A 20,672-nucleotide genomic window follows, 5' to 3' on the forward strand; every position below is an offset into this window, starting at 1 on the left:
GTATTAGATTTTAGAAAATGTAGATGTTTTGCTGGCTGATGCAGCCTACAGTGCCCACCAAGGAAGAAAAGGACAGTGAAACTGTGGATACTTACAGTTGCCATGCGAAATACTGATTGGTTCAGAATCTTCTGGGAAACCAGCCCCAGCAAAGTGTAGCAGTGTGAAATATAGCAGCAAGGCTTCTGACCTCATAGTAGTTCAGCGGGGAGACTTTATTTCTCTACTTCACCCTGCCAAAGAGCAAAGAAAGAATTTTTTTTTTTTCAAGTCAGCTTTATTCACCTCCATGAAATGAAATGGCCTTGAAGATAAATTTAAGAGACCAGGGGCCTCGCCTTCATATCTTTTCCATTGTGAGTTCACGGATTATTGTGTTTTACATAAGAAACCTGTAACCACTAACCACTATGCACCCTCCTTCCCCATGCATCCGAGCCCTTTTGCAAAGCCCCTTCCAAACACGTGGCCCAGAGCCCGAGTTCCTTTGTCCTGAGCCATTTTAAGGCCATTATAGGTGGCCGTTCCACAATTACTGCATTCCAAAAAATGGACAACTGAGCACGCATTTTTTTTTTTAACGTAAATACTTTTCTTCTGAGCAGGTATACAGCAGCAGGCCATCCCCCAGACATGTTTTGTTTGGCCAGCTCAGGATTTTTAAAAAATTTAAAGTAGTTGTCAGTATTGGAAAAGCTAGGAGGTTTCTTTCTTTCTTTTTTCTTTTTTAAATTTTATTTATTTATTTTGAGGGCGAGAGCTCGAGAGCATGCACGCCAGCATGAGCGGGGGAGGGGCAGCAAGAGAGGGAGAGAGAGAATCTCAACCAGGTTTCACACCCAGCAGCACAGAGTGGGACGTGAGGCTCATACTCATGAACCATTAGATCATGACCTGAGCCAAAACCAAGAGTTGGATGCTTGACTAACTGAGCCACCCAGGCACCCCCCAAAATTAGGAGGTTTCTAGTAAAAATCAGAATATCTGACATACTGACCTAAATCACAGTTCCCTTCAGGCATCACACCCCAACACACACACACACACACACACACACACACACACACACACACACCAACACACACACACATACCCTATAATGGGGCCCTGTTTGCTAACTTCTGTTATCTGCTTGACCCCTTAGTTGAGATGTTCACCCTTGGTTTATACAATTCCACAATAATTCTAGAGTGACCTTAGACATAAAATCACGCAATCTATGTCTAAAAAGAAAGAAATGGATCCTTTAGACTCTGAAGGATACTGTAGGGAGAATCTGAAACCACATCCTGTAATGGTATTGTTGATTAAAATCATCTCTCTATATTTTAGTCTCAAATACTGCCTTGCAATGAAACAGTAGTGAATAAAAATGCCAGATATACTGTTCTGCGCAGGTGTATTTTCTTAAAGATGCTCTTTATGTGTAGAAAATTCTCCTAAATCTTAGAAATAAAAGCAATCCCACGTAGGGCTGCTGGATACAGTGAAAGAAGACTCATAATACAGTAAATATCACATAATTCTCAGGCATATTTCAAGTGAGTGTTGATCTACTGGGAAAATAATGTAAAATGGGGATATCTTTTCATCTTTCCAAAGTGGTAAAGCCTTTGAAGTAGCCTGCCAAAGATGATCTTTTTGAACAAAGCTATTTTACAGTAGTCCATCAATCATTTAAGATTTGTGTGCAGAAAAGTCAAACTTAGTAACTTAGATGTCTTTGAAAGTTAATTTGGCAAACAAACTGCTAACTTAACGCTTTTTAGAACACCACTTAATATTAGATACCTATGTCTCTCTTCTTCATGCCAAAAAAAGCATTAACAAGTCCCAGAGTGTTGCATCGCAACTTACAATTTCACAGACACAGCTGGGTCTTAATCATTTCTTCAGTTGAAAAGTACACATTAATTAATTTGCTTTATCTTGAAGAAGAGGCAGAGAGCTTGCGAGCAAAGCCCGAGCAATTCTGTATCTCCCATCTCTGATGTGTGGATTAAAATTAAACCTTAAATGAGGACTTGCTCACAAGGGTAATCCATTACCAAGAGACGTAAACATGTATTTATAGACAGGTTAAAAGCAATCGTCTGTTCATTCATTCACTTGCCAGTTCTTCCTATTCTGGAGAAACTGAACCCAAAGGGAAGAAGCTCTGAGGTCCCCTTATTTGTTTCTCATGGCATCTGTTCAGTTTAACACTAAAGAAGAGAAATCAATAACAAGAGTAAGTAAGACATAAACCATATACCAGTCAACTGTTGCAGTTTTAGATGAGAAAGTACACAGGGAAAAGGAAGTGGCAACATGTACCCAGGGCTTGAGAGCAGTATTATCGTAGAATACAGAAGCATATTACCTCGGAGAGTTTGCTGCACATAATGGAAGAATAATGGGAGCCTCAGAACGCTGATTCTCATTGCTTTAGAAATCTTTGGGAATATATGTATACGTTTGCAGACTAATTTGTCTTGACATGACAGATGAGTCCCTAGCCTTCCACAATTGGCATTCCTCTTTGTACAAATGTCCTACAAGCTAACGAGACCGAGTCCTGCTATTTTAATGTACCTCCCAATTTTCATGTTTCCCATCCTAAGAGGGCGTGGGGTAGACACAATATGCACAGCCCCAGGAGCCGGCAGGCAGAGCAGTGCTTGCAGAAGAAACCCATTATGCACTTCCGTGACTTCTCTGAATCCTTCACACATAGCCAGGACCATGGCTGAGATGGGTTATTTACATGTCCCCCGGTTTACGGTAGGGCTGTGCGCCAGGAAAAATAGCCATTTTGTGTGTCTTTCTCTCATCATATCATCAGGTTGTTAACATGTACGTCATACGGGAGAAAGTGTTCGGGCAGTACCGCGGGCAGTCCACACGAACACTCCACAGTTGTCTTCAGCTGCGGTTTTGATGTATTATCCCCTTCCTACCCAACCTTGGGCTCTAACCCTTGCAGATATGTAGGCAATATATTTTCTTGTTGAAACGATTACTTTGTGGGGCGATCCCAAGTCAATCACGTTGTCATTTCCCGTTCTGCGGAACATGAGCTGTGTCTCCCTACTAAGACCACGGCAGTACAGAACCAAAAACCAAATAGGAGCTCGGCGCTGAGCTTAAAACTCTTAACCTCGCTGGGATACTGCAATTCAAGAGGTTGTTTAAGTAGGTTTTGAAACTTTGAAAAGCGCTACCCACAGAGAGCATATTTATAGGTGTCTGCAGACATTTGCCGATTTCCCTCTCTTGGACGCTGCTTACAGAGTCCAAGTATGATTTAGGTTTCAGCAAATATCCAGACAATTAGATAATGGGAAGGCTTTCAATGTGACGATTCCAAGCAGAAACATCTACTTTGAAAGTAAGCTTATTCTGTCTGAATTTTCCATCTAATTGTCTCAACTTTCTACCATTCTTAGCCTGAAGAGAAATGGCCTTTGTAAAATGTACCATTACTATGAAGTTATAATCCTAGTCTTCTCCAACCCACAGTATTTGTGGAAAACCTTAAGAGCACTCTTAATTTTAATAGGCATCTGCTCGGTGAATTTATTAGATCTATTTAGATACATCTAAAATTGATGAGCTGACTTTACTCTGAGTCACATGGGCAGGAATTGTGTTGACTTACTACATGGTGTCAGCTCAGATACCAATTCTCTTTTACTGTAATTTTTCCCCTACGGTTTTTAAGACCAAATTGAGTAATGGATCCATGATGTGTGACCCGTGTGGCTGAACAGTCTGTGCAGAATGCTTGATTGGCCAGGAAAGCAGCCTTCAGTATTCCAGATCGAGGGCCAAACAAAAGGGGCTCAAAGGAAACCTGTCTGAAAATCTCGTGACTGCATTTGTGTTGATACTTGGTTTTTCAAATGATCAAATATTTTCAGGAATTGGTGCTTCCATCTACCTCCCTCCCCCGTACCCTTGTCATACAGCAGGTCACCGTGGCAGCAAAGCATGAAACAGGATGTCACTAGAACTGGGAATGATTATGAAGTCAGAGAACGAGAATTGCCACATCTTACTTCTGATTCATCAGGTTGATTTCATAAGCACCGAGAGGATTGGGGAGCCATGACAGGCCTATGCAGCCAGAGTACCACTTATGCTTAACCCCTGATACTAGTTCCAATCCTCTGCCCAACTGTTCCCCCAGTTCCTGCCCTGGAAAATTCTACTTGGGCTCATACACTGCTGGTATCTAGGACTTGGCCAAAACTTGGCTCACAGAGCAGGAAAAAAAAAAAAAAAAACAAAAAAAAAACCACAACTAAGTTGCCAACATTTAGAAAAGAAAAATAGCAGATTTAATGTACAACTCTGGATTTCTGGCTTCTTAAAGATAAATCTGAGATCTGGCTTAGCTGGCCAACATTCCACATGGCCAATGCTCTGGAGCCAAGCAGCGGCTGCCCAAGTACAGCGGCTAGCCCTCTCCCATTGGAAACATTCCCACCACGTTCCGTTGTCTTAGGAAGGCTCTTCACCCGCTAACCTCGCTTCACCTGTCTGACCCTTGAAGCCTCGGCTCTGAGGGCAGCCTCCATGCCCAGGAAAGGCACATCACCTCTGCTGCACGAATTATTCTGCTTGTTTTTACCGTATCCGCAAGCAGTGGTATGTCAGTCTTAGCCAATGAACCCAGTGGGACCCAGCGTCGGTACACGCAAATGAATGGGTGGATGTATGCTGCTCGTTTTAGAGACTCAAGGGGGCTGCTCCACATGCTGCCAACCCGTGCACCTGCAGCACAGTGTGCCTGCCCCTGCACCTGGACTTGGCTGTACGGATACAGCTTGTATCACAGTCTTCTAGAATGTTGGCATCCAGTGAATGTTTTAATAATACGCGGTAATGGTGAGAAAGATAATTTACCTGGAGACTTGCAAATGCAACATGTTCTGGATAAGAGCTCTTAAGTGTGTCCTAGAAATAAAGAGGAAATGGTGGTAGTGGCAGGGTTCCCCCCCCCCCCCCCGCCATGAGGCAAATCATTTACTCCCATGTTTCAGTCATTCTTTTCAAGAGCACATTTTCTACTGACATCATAAGTTTTAAAGGTAATCAATAATTCTCGCTGTCATTAATAGAAGGAAGGGCACACTAACAGGGTGACCCTGGGCAAGTCACATAGCCTTGCTGGCTCTGTTTCCTCACCTGTGAAAGGAAGGGATTTCAAATGTAGTGGCCTCTGGGACTCTGCCAGGCTCTGAGAGTGCAGGTGACTCTGCCCCAATGAAGAAGGGAGTGGGTATGTGGCGGTGATTAGGGCCGACAGTATGGAGTGACCTTGAGCCAGGATGCTCCTGTTGTGAAAAGTTCCTTGAGCTGGAGCAGAGGAATCCCAGCATGTGATGCTGCCCGCTTTCAACATCAGGACAAGCAAGGTTCAAGTCCCATAAGTAGTTCTAACCTGGCCACAGGGACCATACCTATTACTATTTAATCCCGTTCAGATAGTTGGGTTTTACACTAAGGGTAACACTTCTATTTTTATTGCTCTAGCTTAAAAAAAATATTTTTAAAATTGAAGTGTAAACTGACATATTAGTTTTAGTTTAGATCTACATCATAGTTATTTGATATATATATATGATATATATCAAATAGCTATGATATATGTAATATATATCATATATATCAAATATATCATATATATGTTATATGATATATATATGTGTATATATATATCATATATATATGATATATTTGATATATATATCATATATATCTGATATATATATATAATTTTAAGTAGGCTTCATGCTCAGCGTGGAGCCCAGTGCGGGGTTTGAACTCACAGCGGTGAGATCAAGACCTGAGATGAGATCAAGAGTCAGATGCTTAACTGACTGAGCCACCCAGTGCCCCTGATTTGATATTTTTATACATTGCAACATGATCCCCATGTTCAGAGTAGTTACCATCTGCACCATACAACATTATTGCAATATTATTGAGTATATTCCCTGTGCCCTGCATTACATCCCATGACGTGCTTGCTTTATAACTGGAAGTTTGAACCTCTTAATCCCCTTTGTCTGTTTCACCCGCCCCCTTACCCGTCTCTCCTTTGGTACCCACCATTTGTTTCCTGTATCTATGAGTCTGCTTCTATTTTGCTTGTTCATTTGTTTGTGTTTTTTAGATTCCACATATGAGTGAAACATGGTGTTTGTCTTTCTCAGTCTGACTTCCTTCACTTAGCAGAATACCCTCTACATCCATCCGTGTTGCAAATGGCAAGATTTTGTAATTTTTTGTGGCTGAGTAATATTCCACTGCACGTGTGTACACACATACACCCCACTTCCTTGTCTTTTCATCTCTTGATGGACACTTGGGTTGCTTCTGTATCTTGACTGTCGTGCTCCAGCTTCCTGACGTCATCACCTTTGTCTTTATAATGTGATTGTCTTTAAAAATCTGAATTGAAATATGTGAAAACAGGCTATTGCTCATAATGTAGGAGGGTAGAAAGAGCAGAGGGTCAAAACATGGGCTTTTGAATCCCACTTACCAGCTGGGACCTTTGACAAGATAAGATGCCGAAGATCACCGGGCCTCAGTCTCCTCATCTTTGGAGTGGGTAAAAACAGTGTCTTAAGTTGGGTTGTGAGATAATGCACATAAAAAGCGGTAGCCCTCCATAAATAAATGTTTATTCTTCTGTTGAGAGACTAAAAGATTACCTTTTAATAGCTTTTCTTGGAACTCCTTGAATTCTCAGGTGGGCCCCAGATTAGCAACTGGGGTGTTCTCCTTCTTTGGTGGGAGAGGAATCCCTCTCGCCTTTCCCCTTCCCTTTTCCTCCTGCTCTCACTCCCCTCTTCCTCCTTCCTGGTCCCTGAGCTTCCTATCTCTGGAGGTGGGCATCCGGGAGAGGTGGAGAGCCTGCCTCAGAATGGCGTTAATTCACTCTGTGTGATTTGTTAAACGTGCATCCCAGCACTCACTGGAGTGCAAAGGAAAGTAACAATGTGGACAATAGGAAAGGGATGGGGTGGGAGTGGAGATCTATCGAGGACTGTCTGCATGCAAGGTAACCATGCATGTTATTTTAGTTAAACATCGCAGCCACCCAGGGAGACAGACCGTATGGTCTCATGCACACAAGGAAACTGAGGCTCCGGAAGGTTAGGCGACACGGCCAGGTGGCACACCGTCACTATTTACGACACCAGCAGTAAGAACGGGAAGTGCAGACGCAAACCCAGGTCTGTGTGATGCCAACGTTGATGTCCTTCCAGTACATCAACGAGAAAGGAGAACAGAAGGAAGGCTGGAAAGAGAGAGCTGCCGACATAAATAGAAACTGCACTTAAGGTAATAGTTGAATATAGGTCGATGCATCTCTGCTCACGTGGACAGAGTGGCTGAACGTCCCTAATGGCTTCAGTAATAAAACTATAAAAGGAGTACACGAGTTGCTTCCAAACATGTCGGCATGCAAAGGCTCATTCCACTTTACAGCGCTGTGATTGCAGGCTTAACGTGACAGAAAGACGCAAATGCTTCCAAGCCACAGTTTTAGGAGAAATTGATTGTCTCGTGACAACATTGTGTTAAGTGGAACCACTTGCCAGCTTACAGCCTCCTCAGCAGTGATGTTGTAAAGCCGATACATCATAGAGAACAGTGTCTGTTATGAAGGGTAAGAACAAGGCCGCCTGCTTCAGGAGCTGATAAGATAAATAGATCTGGACACCCCTCAAGTCAGGGGAAGGAGCCTCTGCCCAGAGAGAGGCGGGAGAGCAGGTGCTGGTGCAGAAAATCCAGCTTGCTGAATGCTGGAGACTCGTCTCCCAGACACCCAACTGCTGATTATTCTCGCACCATCTCAAGAATTACAAGTGTTGAAACAGCAGGTGTCCCTCACTGGCCTGGACAGCCCTGTTTCAAGGGCTCTGGCATTAAGAGGCTGCTGCTGTCCACAGGATGCATGGCCGGGGCCACCAAAGAACACTTCCCAGATGGAATTAGGAGCAACGTGGCCCCGGTGATCCTGGTTGAAACCGTTCAACCCAGTCTTTAGGGACCACGTCTGGCCACCTGTTGGGTGATATTTGCATTAAGACATAAGGTTCATGCAAATGAGAAAGATAGCCCTGGCTTCTTCATCTTTTTTTTTTTTTTAGTTCATTTATTTAGTTTGAGAGAGAGAGAGCATGAGCAGGGGAGGGCAGAGAGAGAAAGGGAGAGAGAAAATGCCAAGCAGGCTCTTTACTGTCAGCCCAGAGCCCGACGTGGGGCTAGAACCCACGTGCCGCAAGATCATGACTTGAGCCGAAATCAAGAGTCGGACACTTAACCGACAGCCACCCAGGCACCCCTAGCCCTGGCTTCTTTTTTTTTTTTTTTTTTTTTTTTTTTTTTTTCAACGTTTTTTTATTTATTTTTGGGACAGAGAGAGACAGAGCATGAACGGGGGAGGGGCAGAGAGAGAGGGAGACACAGAATCGGAAACAGGCTCCAGGCTCCGAGCCATCAGCCCAGAGCCTGACGCGGGGCTCGAACTCACGGACCGCGAGATCGTGACCTGGCTGAAGTCGGACGCTTAACCGACTGCGCCACCCAGGCGCCCCAGCCCTGGCTTCTTAATAAAGACTCCGCTCTCTCTCTTTCTCCTCTTCTCAGCCATCAGCAGAGACATAAAAGCACCCACTTCAAGGGAAATGTCACAGACCTAACTTCAGCACATCTTGGAGAGTGATGTTGGCATTCAGTGGAGCATAATAATAAACACTGTGTATAACAGATGTTCCATCTTAGGTCTAAAGCCACCGTCACAAAGGAGCAGAAAAACAGCTGTGAATTCGGAAGTCTCCTTAGGAAAAAAAAATTTATTGGAAAAAGTAAAGTTTGGTTGTAAACCGATTGAATCTTTTAAGGGGAGAAGGGATGTCTTAGCTTTCAGGAGGTTCTGTGTTACGACCGTTTTCTTTGTCTTTACCAACATGGCCCCCTCCTCCCCGACACCCGCCTTCCCCAGCCGCCCCCCTGCCGAGCCAAGGCGTTCAGTGCACTTTGCTCAGATGTTTCCAATATACTCTTCTGCCTCACCAGGGCTCCGTGGGCATAGTCATGACCTTAGCAGGCCCGAGAATACCGTAGCCAAGTGTCTTGACCTCAGAAAGCTGCAACAGTCCCAGCCATGCTCATCTAAGTCACACACCAGCTTCTGGCCAACTCCATGTTTGCAGCCTTTACAGTATTGCTGAACTCCAGTATCTGCCCGGAGGCAGAAACAAATCCCCCCTTTGTTTTACCATTAAGGAAACTGAGGCCCTGAGAAGTGAGGTCACTCGCCAAGTGTGGCACAGCTCAGAAGTGGCAAAGCTGAACAGCAGTCGAGGACTCCTGACTTCTTCCTTGAGCTCTGTCCCTACATTACAGTGCTTTCAGAAAGGAAGCCAAGACTCATTCATTTCTCCTGGGCTTCCTGCCTGATGTTCATTACTTCCATTGCCCGATTCCCTGCTTGCTCTCAGGAGCCAGGCTCTGTGCTAGATGCTGATGAGACGGAGATGGAGAAAAAGGTCTCCTCACCCCTAGGAACGTCCTCTTTAGTAGATGGACCCGATAGCTCCTCCCCATTGCCCTGAGCCACCCAGGCATAAACAAGTATCAATAAGGTTTCAGAAAGACAGACAAGTCCTGTGGGAGAAGAATACTGTCCAGAGGGGGAAGGTGTTGCAGAGAGAGGTATGGGGCTGGGGTGGTCACCCAGAGCCTCTGGTTGGAGAAAGACTTGGCATGTGGCACGGTGGTTCACTGTGGACCAGAGGTGCCAGAGGAGGTGCCAGAGGGAACTGAGAGATCTCAAGGAGGACCCGGTCTGGAGAAGGGTGTATTGAAATGAGCAACTCCGTGCTGATTGGATTTTCAGACACCATTTCACTCTTTGCTTAAGGAATTCCAAATATTTGTCTAAAGTAATGGATGGATATTTTGCACTTCACCCAAAGTTCAGTTTAAAGAATTTTAGCTGAGAATGAAGATTGGACCAGATTCCTTTTCCCTTCTAAGAATAGGACCCAGGAAGCGGGAGGGTGGCGGGGGTGGGGGGGGGAGCTCTCAGTAGAAGCTCAGAATATTGGTATTAGTTCATTCGAGGTGCGGATTATGTGAGTTCTTTTCATATTACTCTCCCTAGTTTTCTGTACATCGGTAATTTCATTAAAAATGAAACAGGGCAAAAATAACGGGCCTAAATTGGAGGCACTTTCCTGTCACCCTTAGAAAGATATCTGCAGAGTGACGTTGCAGAGAGCGAACTAGAGACATGAGTGTCTGAAGTTTTCCACGAACCTTTGTCAAAATCCTGAGCTGATTTAAACTAAAATAGAGCAATTTCTGGCCTTTGACAGGACGCGTCTCCCCAATAATTTCTCCTCTGTTTGCTCTCAGTGTAGTTAATGGAAAGCAGGCTCTCCCAGCCACAACCCTCACCTTGCTGCTCTTCCCTGGGCCTGGGATTTGCCCCAGGCATAGCTGGCTGCTGGGATAGTGTTCTTTCCCCTTCTGGAGTGGATGCCGGCTTCAAACATGGCTCAGAGAGAAATGGAATCCACCTGCAAGCCTCCTCCTTTGAGCTCTGAACAACAGCCCCAAATAACAACATCACCAGTCACAGATGATTGACACTTTGAGCCCTACAAATTTTTATTGCTTTTTTTTGTTTGTTTTGGTAGAACAGTCTCCAGATCAGGCAGCGGAAACCATTTTCTTGAACTAACCTTGTTGCATCAGGTTCTCTGGTGTTTGCCGCTAGCATGCTAGCTTTCGTTCTTCCTATTCCTTGTCTCTTTCAGTGAGGTCCGATGCTCTTCCAGTAACGTGAAAGCCAAAACTAGACTTTGTGAAAGCCAAAACTAGACTTTGTAGTTGACTACAAGCTTCTCATTGTATATAGAGAAACATAATATCATTTCAGGATCTGCTCCATAATAAAGCGCGCTATTCCTGGCTGGTTCTTATCATCAGTGAAATATCTACGTACACAGTGGGTTATCTGTGTGTCTACGTCTAGACACATCCAGGACAGACATGAGATGGAAGCATTATCCCTGGACTTTCCTCAGTTTTCTTATAGTCTTTAGGAAATTCATTTCATTTATTAAAAAGAAAAACAAGTTCTCTTTATGTCCTAGGGAACCGGATGAAAACTTCAAATTTAAAGTTAAATACATTTAAATTTATTATTGCATTTGGTAGACATTGCTGAATTTCTGAAACAAATGATACCTTTATTGCCTTTGTTCATATTCTTTATTAGGCTGGCTTGATTTACTTAGAACAGGTATCCGTTTGAATTGGGGTAGAGAGAGCACCACTTTCTGGCTGCTTTTCAAATCAAGCCAAATCTGGTGATCACACTCCCTGTCATCGTTTATTTATAATGTGAAATCCTACCCTCAAAATTAATAACTATTTTCAAACATCCTGAAAATATGCTTCCTTAAGGCCAGAAAGACTAAGTTCCAGGAAATTATGGGTTTGTTTAAATTTCTCTGCCACTTAATGACTCGATTCCTTACATAGGTGACTTAAAGTTCACTGCACAGAAACAGATTTAAAAAGTCCTGTTCATTGAGATGAAGGTGGTTGGCATCTGGATGAACTATTTTCATAGCAGTAGTTGTCTTGAAAGATGCCTCACTTTTTCTTAAGTTTACAGAAAAACAAGATTTGATTTTCTGTTTCTTAGATCTAGATGAAGCAAGTCAGTTTTGAATTATAGGTATACACTCCCTTATTTGCGATTACAAATGAAACCAAACCAAGAGAACAGACCCACCTGAAAACTTACAAGTTCTTCCCCATTTATTTGGTGACCAAATTTGACCCAAATTGGCATGACACCATTTATAGTCTTTATTTATTCTTGTTAGTATGAATACTTACACATGTCAATGCAAAAAACATTTTTGTTTTTTTTGCAGAAAGGATTTTAAAATTGAAATGTAGTTAACATACAGTGTTGTATTAGTTTCAGGTATGTGACATGATTCAACAGTTCTAGACATTTCTCAGTGCTCACCGTGATAAGCGTAGTCACCACCTTCCATCAAACAACATTACTGGCAATCTTATTGGCTGTATTCCCTGTGCTCTGCTTTTCAGCTCTGTGACTTAGTTATTTTGTAACTAGAAGTATATACCTCTTAATCCCCTTTGTCTATTTCACCTCCCCCATTCCCACCCCCTCCGGCAACCACCAGTTTGTTCTCTGCATTTAAGAGCGTTTTCTTGTTTGTTTTGTTTAAATCCCACATAGGAGTGAAATAATATGATATTCGTCTTTCTCTGTCTGACTTACTTCGCTTAGCATCATACTCTCTGCATCCATCCATGTTGCAGTTGGAAAGATTCCATTCTTTTTTTTTTATGGCTGAGTGATACTCCATTGTGTGCGCGTGCGCGCGTGTGTGTGTGTATACACACATCTTTATCCATTCACCTCTGGGTGGACACTTGGGCTGCCTCCATATCTTGGCTATTGTAAATAATGCTCCACTGCAAACAGTGTTAATGGCTTGGTTACTGGATGTTGCCCCCACTGGGGTATATGTCCCATGTCACTTTTCTAAAATATGAAAAATTAAAAATTCTCAAACACATCTATTGCAAAGGTTTTGAGAGAGAGACTGCAAAACTATATTCCTTTGTCCCTGAAGAGATTAAAAACAGGATGAAAGGGGTGCCTGGGTGGCTCAGTCAGTTAAGCGTCCGACTTCAGCTCAGGTCATGGTCTCGTGGTCCATGGGTTCGAGCCCCACGTTGGGCTCTGGGCTGACAGCTTGGAGCCTGGAGCTTGCTTCGGATTCTCTGTCTCCCTCTGCCCCTATCCTGCTGACACTCTGTTTTTCTCTCTTTCTCAAAAATAAATAAAATAAACATTTAAAAAAATAAAAATAAATAAAAAGATGAAAAATAAGGGCAAAGGAGGTGCTTTACAGCATGATTCCCAGCACCGGCTTTGCTAAACCCAGGAGTTCTCTAATGTCCCAGGTGTGCTGTGAGGGGCTCACAATGAAAAAAATGTAGCCTCATTTCCTCTTTTTTTTAAAAAAAATGTGTATCCTATTATACTTGAAACAATAATTCAGAGGTTAGGAATTGCTGACTGAGCCACCTCGTCTTGATTTCCTCCGTTCTGTGCTCATAGTGACGGGTTCCTGTCCATACATGGGGCTGACAAGAACAGGCTTCCATAGAATGAGTGCAGCGGGGTGATCTTGGTAGAGAGGGTCGCAAGGACTGGTGGGTGAGCAGTGGCATCTACCACTGGGGCGGGTGGTAGCCTCACCTGGGGCAGCAGCACCCCTCGCCCCGTCTGGGTGAGCTTCATTTTCCTTCCCACCTGCCAGCCAACGACCCCCTTCTCTCTCTCTGGGTGTGTTAAAGGGGTAGACTTCACTGCCATTTCTGTGCAGTTGGGGGTGGTTTCTCCAAAGGAGCCTTCATAGTGTGTGCGGTCTGTAATCTTTCTCTCCCCTGTGGAATGACCCCGGCCAATGGCTTTTTCCAGTCCCTGTAATCAGAGGGAACTGTGGGCTGGCAGTTGCTGCTTGAGGTACTTGCCTTTAATTTTTAAATACCTGCAACTGTCCTTTCATAGATAACACCAGTCCACTGAAGGGCTCATTAATAAAGTGAAGCATTTGAATTTCAAGAATATTTTGGGAGGACAGCTGTTATCTTGGGCAACAGGTGGGGTTTGCAGAGGGGGAAGGCATACTTCTTCCCTTCTTCCCTGAGAATCTCCCCACAAATTGTAGCCCCCCCCCCCCCCCCCCCCGCCAATGGCCCACCTCGTTTGATTCTCACAACGTGGGCACTGGGCATCAGGCACAATGCTGATCACTTCTACTTCTGAGCCAAAATGGAGGCGGATGGCTAATGGTGGATAACCGAGACACAAAGTTAATGACGGCAATCCAGATTGTCTGGAGGGAAAACAGTCCATGGTTATCACCAATTGACCCCCCGATCTAAGAATGAGTGAATAAGTGAATGAATAAACAAATAAACTGCAAATCCCATAATTAATAGCATGGCAGGCAATCAGTATAATTACTGTCTGTGAAAGAGACCAGAATCAGGAGAAAGTGAAATTATCCAGGAAGCTTGAGTGTGACAGGCAGAAGCCAAAGGAAAGTGCTGAGGGTCAGACAAAAGAGAAGTGAGGAAACCCAGCCCAGCAGACATGCCCAGGCGGCTGGTCACCCCAAGACAGCACAGAGATCCCTGCACGCACACACATGCACGGCTTTCTTGGGGAGGAAACGGTGGCATGGGAAATGCATAAATGGCTCTGAAAAGCTACCCATCATCTGGTTACTGATAAGCATAGAGGTCCATGTGGGTCATACAGGCTTTCTCTCTGGTAAGGATGCTAAGGTCTGAGTAGTGAGATGGAACACGCGCGCACACGCGCACACACACACACACACACACACACACACACACACACACACCCAGAGCTGTAGAACACCTGGAGAGGGACTAATGCATGAACTTCTTTTTGAAAGGGAGAGTCCCCAGGTTCACTGTGAATAAGTAAAAGACTAAGGCAGAATCATTTTCTACTCAAATGGTGATATTCTTCCTGTTCAGTTAACATAGTCTTCAGTTCTCCAAAGAGTAAAAAAAGAAAAGTCATTCTGAAGTGTTATGCAAGAGTAGGCAGATGTGTTCCTCGCATATCTATTTAATCAGCCCTTTCCAGCAGCACTAAGGCGTGGAAGAAAGGCAGAGTCTCCTCCAGAATTTTCAGTGAGGTGGGAACAAGGTGCTGTATGCCCCCCAGGGCAGGATTACCTAGGCTCGGGCCCCATGTCACCATCTGGCATGAGGACATACCTCTTCCCTCACACTTTGTGAGGTGGCCTTGGAGGCCGAGACTCGTTCTTGGTAATTTTCCCCATTTTTTGCAAGTGGTTTTATTCCAAGGGGGCATTGTTTTTGTGTGTCACAGATTCGTTCCTTAACGTGTCGGGAGTTGTCAGTGGGAACGGGACACCTGAGATGACAGCATACAGGCGTGCTGGCAGGGAGAGAGGACTTGACTTTCAGCGTTTGGTTAAATGAGCAGCGGTCCCCCTTCACTCATGGATTCATCCATTTATTCCCTCAACAAATGGTGGAGTCTCCTGTGCAGGCAAGGCACGGAGCTGGGATGTGGGGGATCCTGAGATCAGGGACTCAGTGGTTGGTTCTGCCCTTACAGAGCACCCCCAGACTGCCTTGGGAGGCAGCATCGGGTCAGCAAAAGTAGAGAGCAGCGTAAATGTAAAATACTTCAAGTTCAAAGGGATGGAGAGGTAACATCCAGATATTGATTTTATCACCAAACACATGCCATATCTATCCACCTCTCTACTCACTCCCTATGATGGTCTTTCAAAAGCGCAGTCAGGTCCCGCCTTCCGCTGCATAAATTCTCTAGTGGCTTCTTACTGCTTTCACGGTGCAATTGAAACCGCCTCTCCTGGGTGCAGGAAGCACCCCCTATCTCCCCCAACCCCATCTGGTTCCATTCCACCATTCCACACTCTCCTCCATCCGACCGACCTGGTTTTCCTGGTTTTCCATTCCTGCCTTCTGGACCCGGACCTGCGGCTCGCCCCCTGCACCACCTGGAACATTCTCCCAGTCTTCAGACAGCAGTTTCACCTTTGTCGTTCAGAAATCAGTGAAAATGTCCCTTCCCTAACAGACCTTTCCTGACCTCGGAAAGCAACCCAATGCCTTTTTTTTAAAATCACATTCTTCCAAATTTCTGTAGCAGATTTATCCCTAGTTGGTATTTCCACATTTATATTCTTATTTGATTTCATCTATCCCACCCCCCAACACCAAATAGAATGTCACCTTGGTATGGACAAGCTTGTCTTGTTAGTCACTGTATCTCCATGTGCAGAAACAAAGCTTACTACACAGTGAACTTCTGACACATACTCCTCAAATAATGAGTACATGTTACCCCAAGAAAGAGCATCAGAACAACTTCTGACAAACCAAAAGGGGCACCTGGGTGGCTTAGTCAGTTAAGTGTCCAGCTTTGGTCAGGTCACGATCTTGCAGTTTGTGGGTTCGAGCCACGCGTTTGGGCTCTGCACTGTCAGTGTAGAGCCTGCTTCAGATTCTGTGTCGCTCTGTGCCCCTCCCCTGCTCATGCTCTCTCTCTCAAAAATAAACAAACTAAAAGGTGGAGACTCAAGGAGTGAGGATGGGTGTTTTTAGATACCTAGAGAAACCTGGAAGACAGTTATGAGGGTAGAGCTAAGATCAATGGGCAGAAACCATTAGGAGGTCATTGCTGCTCCAAATAATGTTTCTAGTAGTCCCAGTAACACAAACATGGACTGGCCTCCCCAGGGGGGTGGGAGGCCGGATGAGTGTGGAAGTAGAAGGAATATTGTCTGGGGCAGTCAGACATCGGATGTGGGGCTAGACCAGACAACATGTAAGGTCCCGATGGAAACCCTGATTGCCTCTGATTCTTGGATCCTCTGACAAGTTCTTCCTCCCACGTACTGAGGAAGCACTGCTTAGAGCAGGAAACCACAGATGGTCCAGGAAAATCCTGCTGTTGACTCAAGCTTTTGCTGGAGGCTGCCCATATAGCTCTGTGGATGAAATAGCCTGCCTGGAATCAAACAACCAAAGAGAAAGTCCTCAGGCTTTGGCAGGGCCTCATTCATTCAGAATCCCAGTTTGACCAGCTTGTGTAGAGATAGGTCGGTTGCAAGGCCAGAGATGGCGGTAACCTAATGAACGTGATGGGCACCCACCCAAGGCCTTCTAGGGTGGGAACGTCCAGCATCCATACTGCCCCACCTCATCTCATCTCTGCAAGGCTCAGAGGAGGTCTTGAAGTGTGGGATACAAAGTTAAGTTCTGGTGTGTGGCCTTCCTGGGGGTGAATGTCATCCACTGGCTTGTTATTAAGGCTCTATTGCCAATGACATACAGACCCCAAGAGATGATATAACTGCACTCTTGCCTCAAATCCCTTCCCGGTGACTCATAACTTTCTCCTGACACCAGAACAGCTGGGCCAGCCAGCTGGAGAGAACACATACAGATGTTACTGGCCGGGGCTGGAGGGGGCTATGGGGCGCTCATCTGTGCAGCCAGCCCACAGTGGGCCTCAGTGGGCTACAGAGTGAGGTGTTTCTCCCTTCACAAACAAGATGCAGGCGGGATGTCGGCTGGGTTGTGGCCTGACTATCATCCTTCAGCACATGTGTCTTTTCAGCATAGTGCATTGCAGCTCTTTTGCAGCTCTTTTTCTTCTGCAACTCAGAGAAGTTTTATTTCTTTGGGGACTAGCAGATCCTTGAGCCAGTCCAGCTGGAGAAGGTATGAGAGATAGTACTTTGGCCAGAACGTACCACCCACCCGGATATCTGGGCTCAAAACAGATCTCAAAGTAGGGAATGTGTGAAAAGTTCAGAAGTTATGGGAGGGGGTAGTGGAGGTGGGGGGTGGGGCACAAGAAAGAGATGATCTTTGTTTCTGGAAAAGAAAAAAGGATTTAAAGCAAAGACATAAAACTAGATGAGTTGATTGTACACCAGAAAACCTGAAATGTGAATGTGTAGAATCCTCAGTACAAATGCCATGCAACACGAAAACACAAGTCGGGTAGGGGCAGAGAGAGAGAGAGAGAGAGGGAGATAGAATTCCAAGCAGGCTGTGCACTGTCAGCCCGGAGCGTGACGCGGGGCTTGAACTCACGAACTGTGACATCATGACCTGAGCCAAGGTCAAAGTAGGACACCCAAATGACTAAGCCACCCAGGTGCCCCTAAATATTTGTCGATTTTGACTCAAGAGGCTTTGGGTATTTTTAAATATACCACCTTGCGTTCTATGGTGATTGTGAAAGGGGCATTTTTTAAAATGCAAATTTAAATCCACCCCAAGACTGATTTTTTAAGTGTTGTGAATATTTCATTTCTGCCATACAAGCAGCTAATAGCACAGGTTTGTCTATGAAAGAGGGGGACTGGAGGTCACCTGTGGGAAAGGGACTCACTTTTTGTGTTGTACTCTTGTAGTTTTTAAAAAATTCGTTCCTTGTGCATGCATTTCATTTGTGGGGGGGAACCCCAAAACTAGTTATTTCTTAAAAATCTGTGTCTCCCGAGGCAGACCCAGGACTCAGGCCTCCTGCTACGTGCCATTTCCTAGAATTTTCCCTAGGACCTCTCTGCCTTCGTAGTCTGCTCAACCAGTGATAATATTCTGGAATACAGGATGAGAGTGAGGGGCGTTTACGGGCATTGTGGTGTCTGTAGAGATAACTTTGTGAATTTTATCTGTGACACAGATGGATACATACGGTGGCTCGTAGTTTACCCAACACCGTGAACCCGCCTGCCTGCATGCCATATGAATGTCTGCCTAATTTATTAGCTTTCAAATAAAAATGTAACCAACTTAGAAAGGCAGGGCACAGTGAGGTCAAATTCAAAGAATAGAAAGAGCTCAAAGCAACTACCCTTCATATTTTCTACAAACAAGACTCCAGTGCTGAGTATGGGAACCTGATTTTCCCTCTATTTGCATGTTCATTTCCGGGCAGGCTCCTACCCACCCCACCCCCCATGTCCTTTGGCGTCCATGCCCTTTCTTGGCGTTCACCTCCCATGTCACAGCAAGGCCAAAGGCGGCTTCTGGAGCATCCCTAAATGATGTCGGGCTTTTTAGAAGCAGAATGGGTGTTCTCTTCTGGGAGTGGTCACCTTAGACTACATCAGAATGACTGTTGCCAGAGAGGAGGGGACATTGACTAGAGTAGAGAGAAAATAAGACTTCAGCAACAGAGCAAAGAGGGCACTGTATTGGAATATGATCAGGGAAAAGCATCCTTCATTCTACCCCAACATCCCTTTCTGGGAGGTAAGCTATAAGGCACTCCTCCTCCCTCTTTCCTTTCCACTGTTTTGTTTTGTTTTTGTTTTTGTTTTTTTAAACATTTATTTATTTTTGAGAGAGAAAGAGAGAGAGAGAGAGAAAGAGAGAGAGAGAGAGAGAGAGAGACAGAGTATGAGTGGAGGAGAGGCAGAGAGAGAGGGAGACATAGAATCTGAAGCAGGCTCTAGGCTCTGAGCTGTCAGCACAGAGCCCGACGTGGGGCTCAAACCCACGAACCGTGAGATCATGACCTGAGCTGAAGACGGACGCTTAACTGACTGAGCCACCCAGGCGCCCCTCCTTTCCACTTCTGTACTCCACACTGAGCTAGGTGCTGAGCAGAGGGGGGCCAAAGGCTTATTTCTCCATTCTCCCCAGGGTCCTTTTCAACCACTGTGAAATTGCTTCTCTCACTGGGGAGGGAGACGGTGGTTTCAGAATCCAATTTCAGCTCCAGCTTGAACTGCCCTTTGGATCATATGTGTTCCCTTTTCCTCACCCCACCCGCGTATGCCTCTCTGTGCACAACTAAGTGCAAACACATACCATACTGTGAGTATAAACCGGTGTTTTCCACACTCGCCTGTACTTTGAAATCTCCTGGAGAGCTTTGCAAATCAAAGGTGCCTGTGTCCCACACCCAGAGATTGTGACTGCATTCGTCTTGTGGTATGGCCTGGGCTTTGGAAATTTTCGTAGATCCCCAGGTGATTGTAGTAAGCAGACAAGTTGGGCGCCGCTGATACAAACAAATGGGATCAAAATTACAATCCTAATCCTTCAATTTCAGTGCCTTCAGCTCTGCTCAGGGATAACTGATCATGATTCAAAAAACTTGCGCCAGCTGCATGGCATGGCTCTTAAAATACCTAAGTCTATTTTGTGCCCACCTGCCCTCATGCCAAACCACTAAGAAAATATAATTTGATCCATTAAAAATGACAGGGAGCAAGGAAGAGACTTCTAGCATGGGGCTTATGATGTATTTTTAATGTAAACACGGACAATAGGTAGGTTCTCTTTTATGACAGAGTTGAAATAAAACAGACCTCATTAGCCCCCTCCCCCCCACCCCCCCAGATGCTGTGGAGTAGAGGCCATGTGAGTACTGTGTTAGGAACCCTATCTCGCAGCCTTATCAAAACGGCTTTTCTTCTTCAACTGTGCCCTGGTAACCTGGGAAATATAAATTTTGATTACTGATTCCTGCATTGTTAGTAACTGACGATATATCATCGGTAGCTGGTCACCAGTGTCAGCCCAGACTTAATTATCTTAGCTGAGGAGAAAGTAACCCCACGAAAGAACTGCTTTCCAATTAAAGCAGCATAGAATATGTGATTTGTCTCTCTGGTGATATTCAATTCATACTCCTTTTCATGATATCTGTATTGTCTTCTTTTCCTCATTACAAGCTCACAGTTGTGAATCTTGGGTTCCCTTGCAAGAAACACATAAATATCAAGAGGGCAGGTGTCAGACCTTTAAAAAAATCATGAACAGTCACCACCAAAAATACAACAGTAATCACAGTTTCCACTAGCAAATGCTACAGTTAAGGTTAAAAACCTCTTTCAATATCGCCATTTATTTTTACAGGTTTCTAACCTCTGTAGAATGTATGATTATGTACACAGACACACACACACACACACACACACACTGTTAATTCTTAGAAGATATTCTTTAGGGGTCACATGTTCTATGCTTTGTCTTAGCTGTTG

The 20,672-nt window shown here is 44.8% G+C and overlaps 1 protein-coding gene across 4 annotated transcripts in view; it reads right to left on the minus strand.

Annotated features, from left to right (window-relative positions):
- Window positions 1-20,672, minus strand: part of SEMA6A (semaphorin 6A) — a 134,720-nt gene that overhangs the window by 64,542 nt on the left and 49,506 nt on the right. For all 4 annotated transcript variants that reach the window (XR_006200958.1, XM_042933541.1, XM_042933530.1 and 1 more), the window contains exon 2: window positions 96-233. Coding sequence is in view for 3 of the 4 variants with exons in the window: in XM_042933541.1 (XP_042789475.1) it covers window positions 96-195 (100 nt within the window). In the remaining variant the exon portion in view is untranslated. The remainder of the gene's footprint in view (window positions 1-95; window positions 234-20,672) is intronic.

Source organism: Panthera leo, chromosome A1 (genome assembly GCF_018350215.1).
Source record: "Panthera leo isolate Ple1 chromosome A1, P.leo_Ple1_pat1.1, whole genome shotgun sequence".
NCBI classification, from domain to species: domain Eukaryota; kingdom Metazoa; phylum Chordata; class Mammalia; order Carnivora; family Felidae; genus Panthera; species Panthera leo.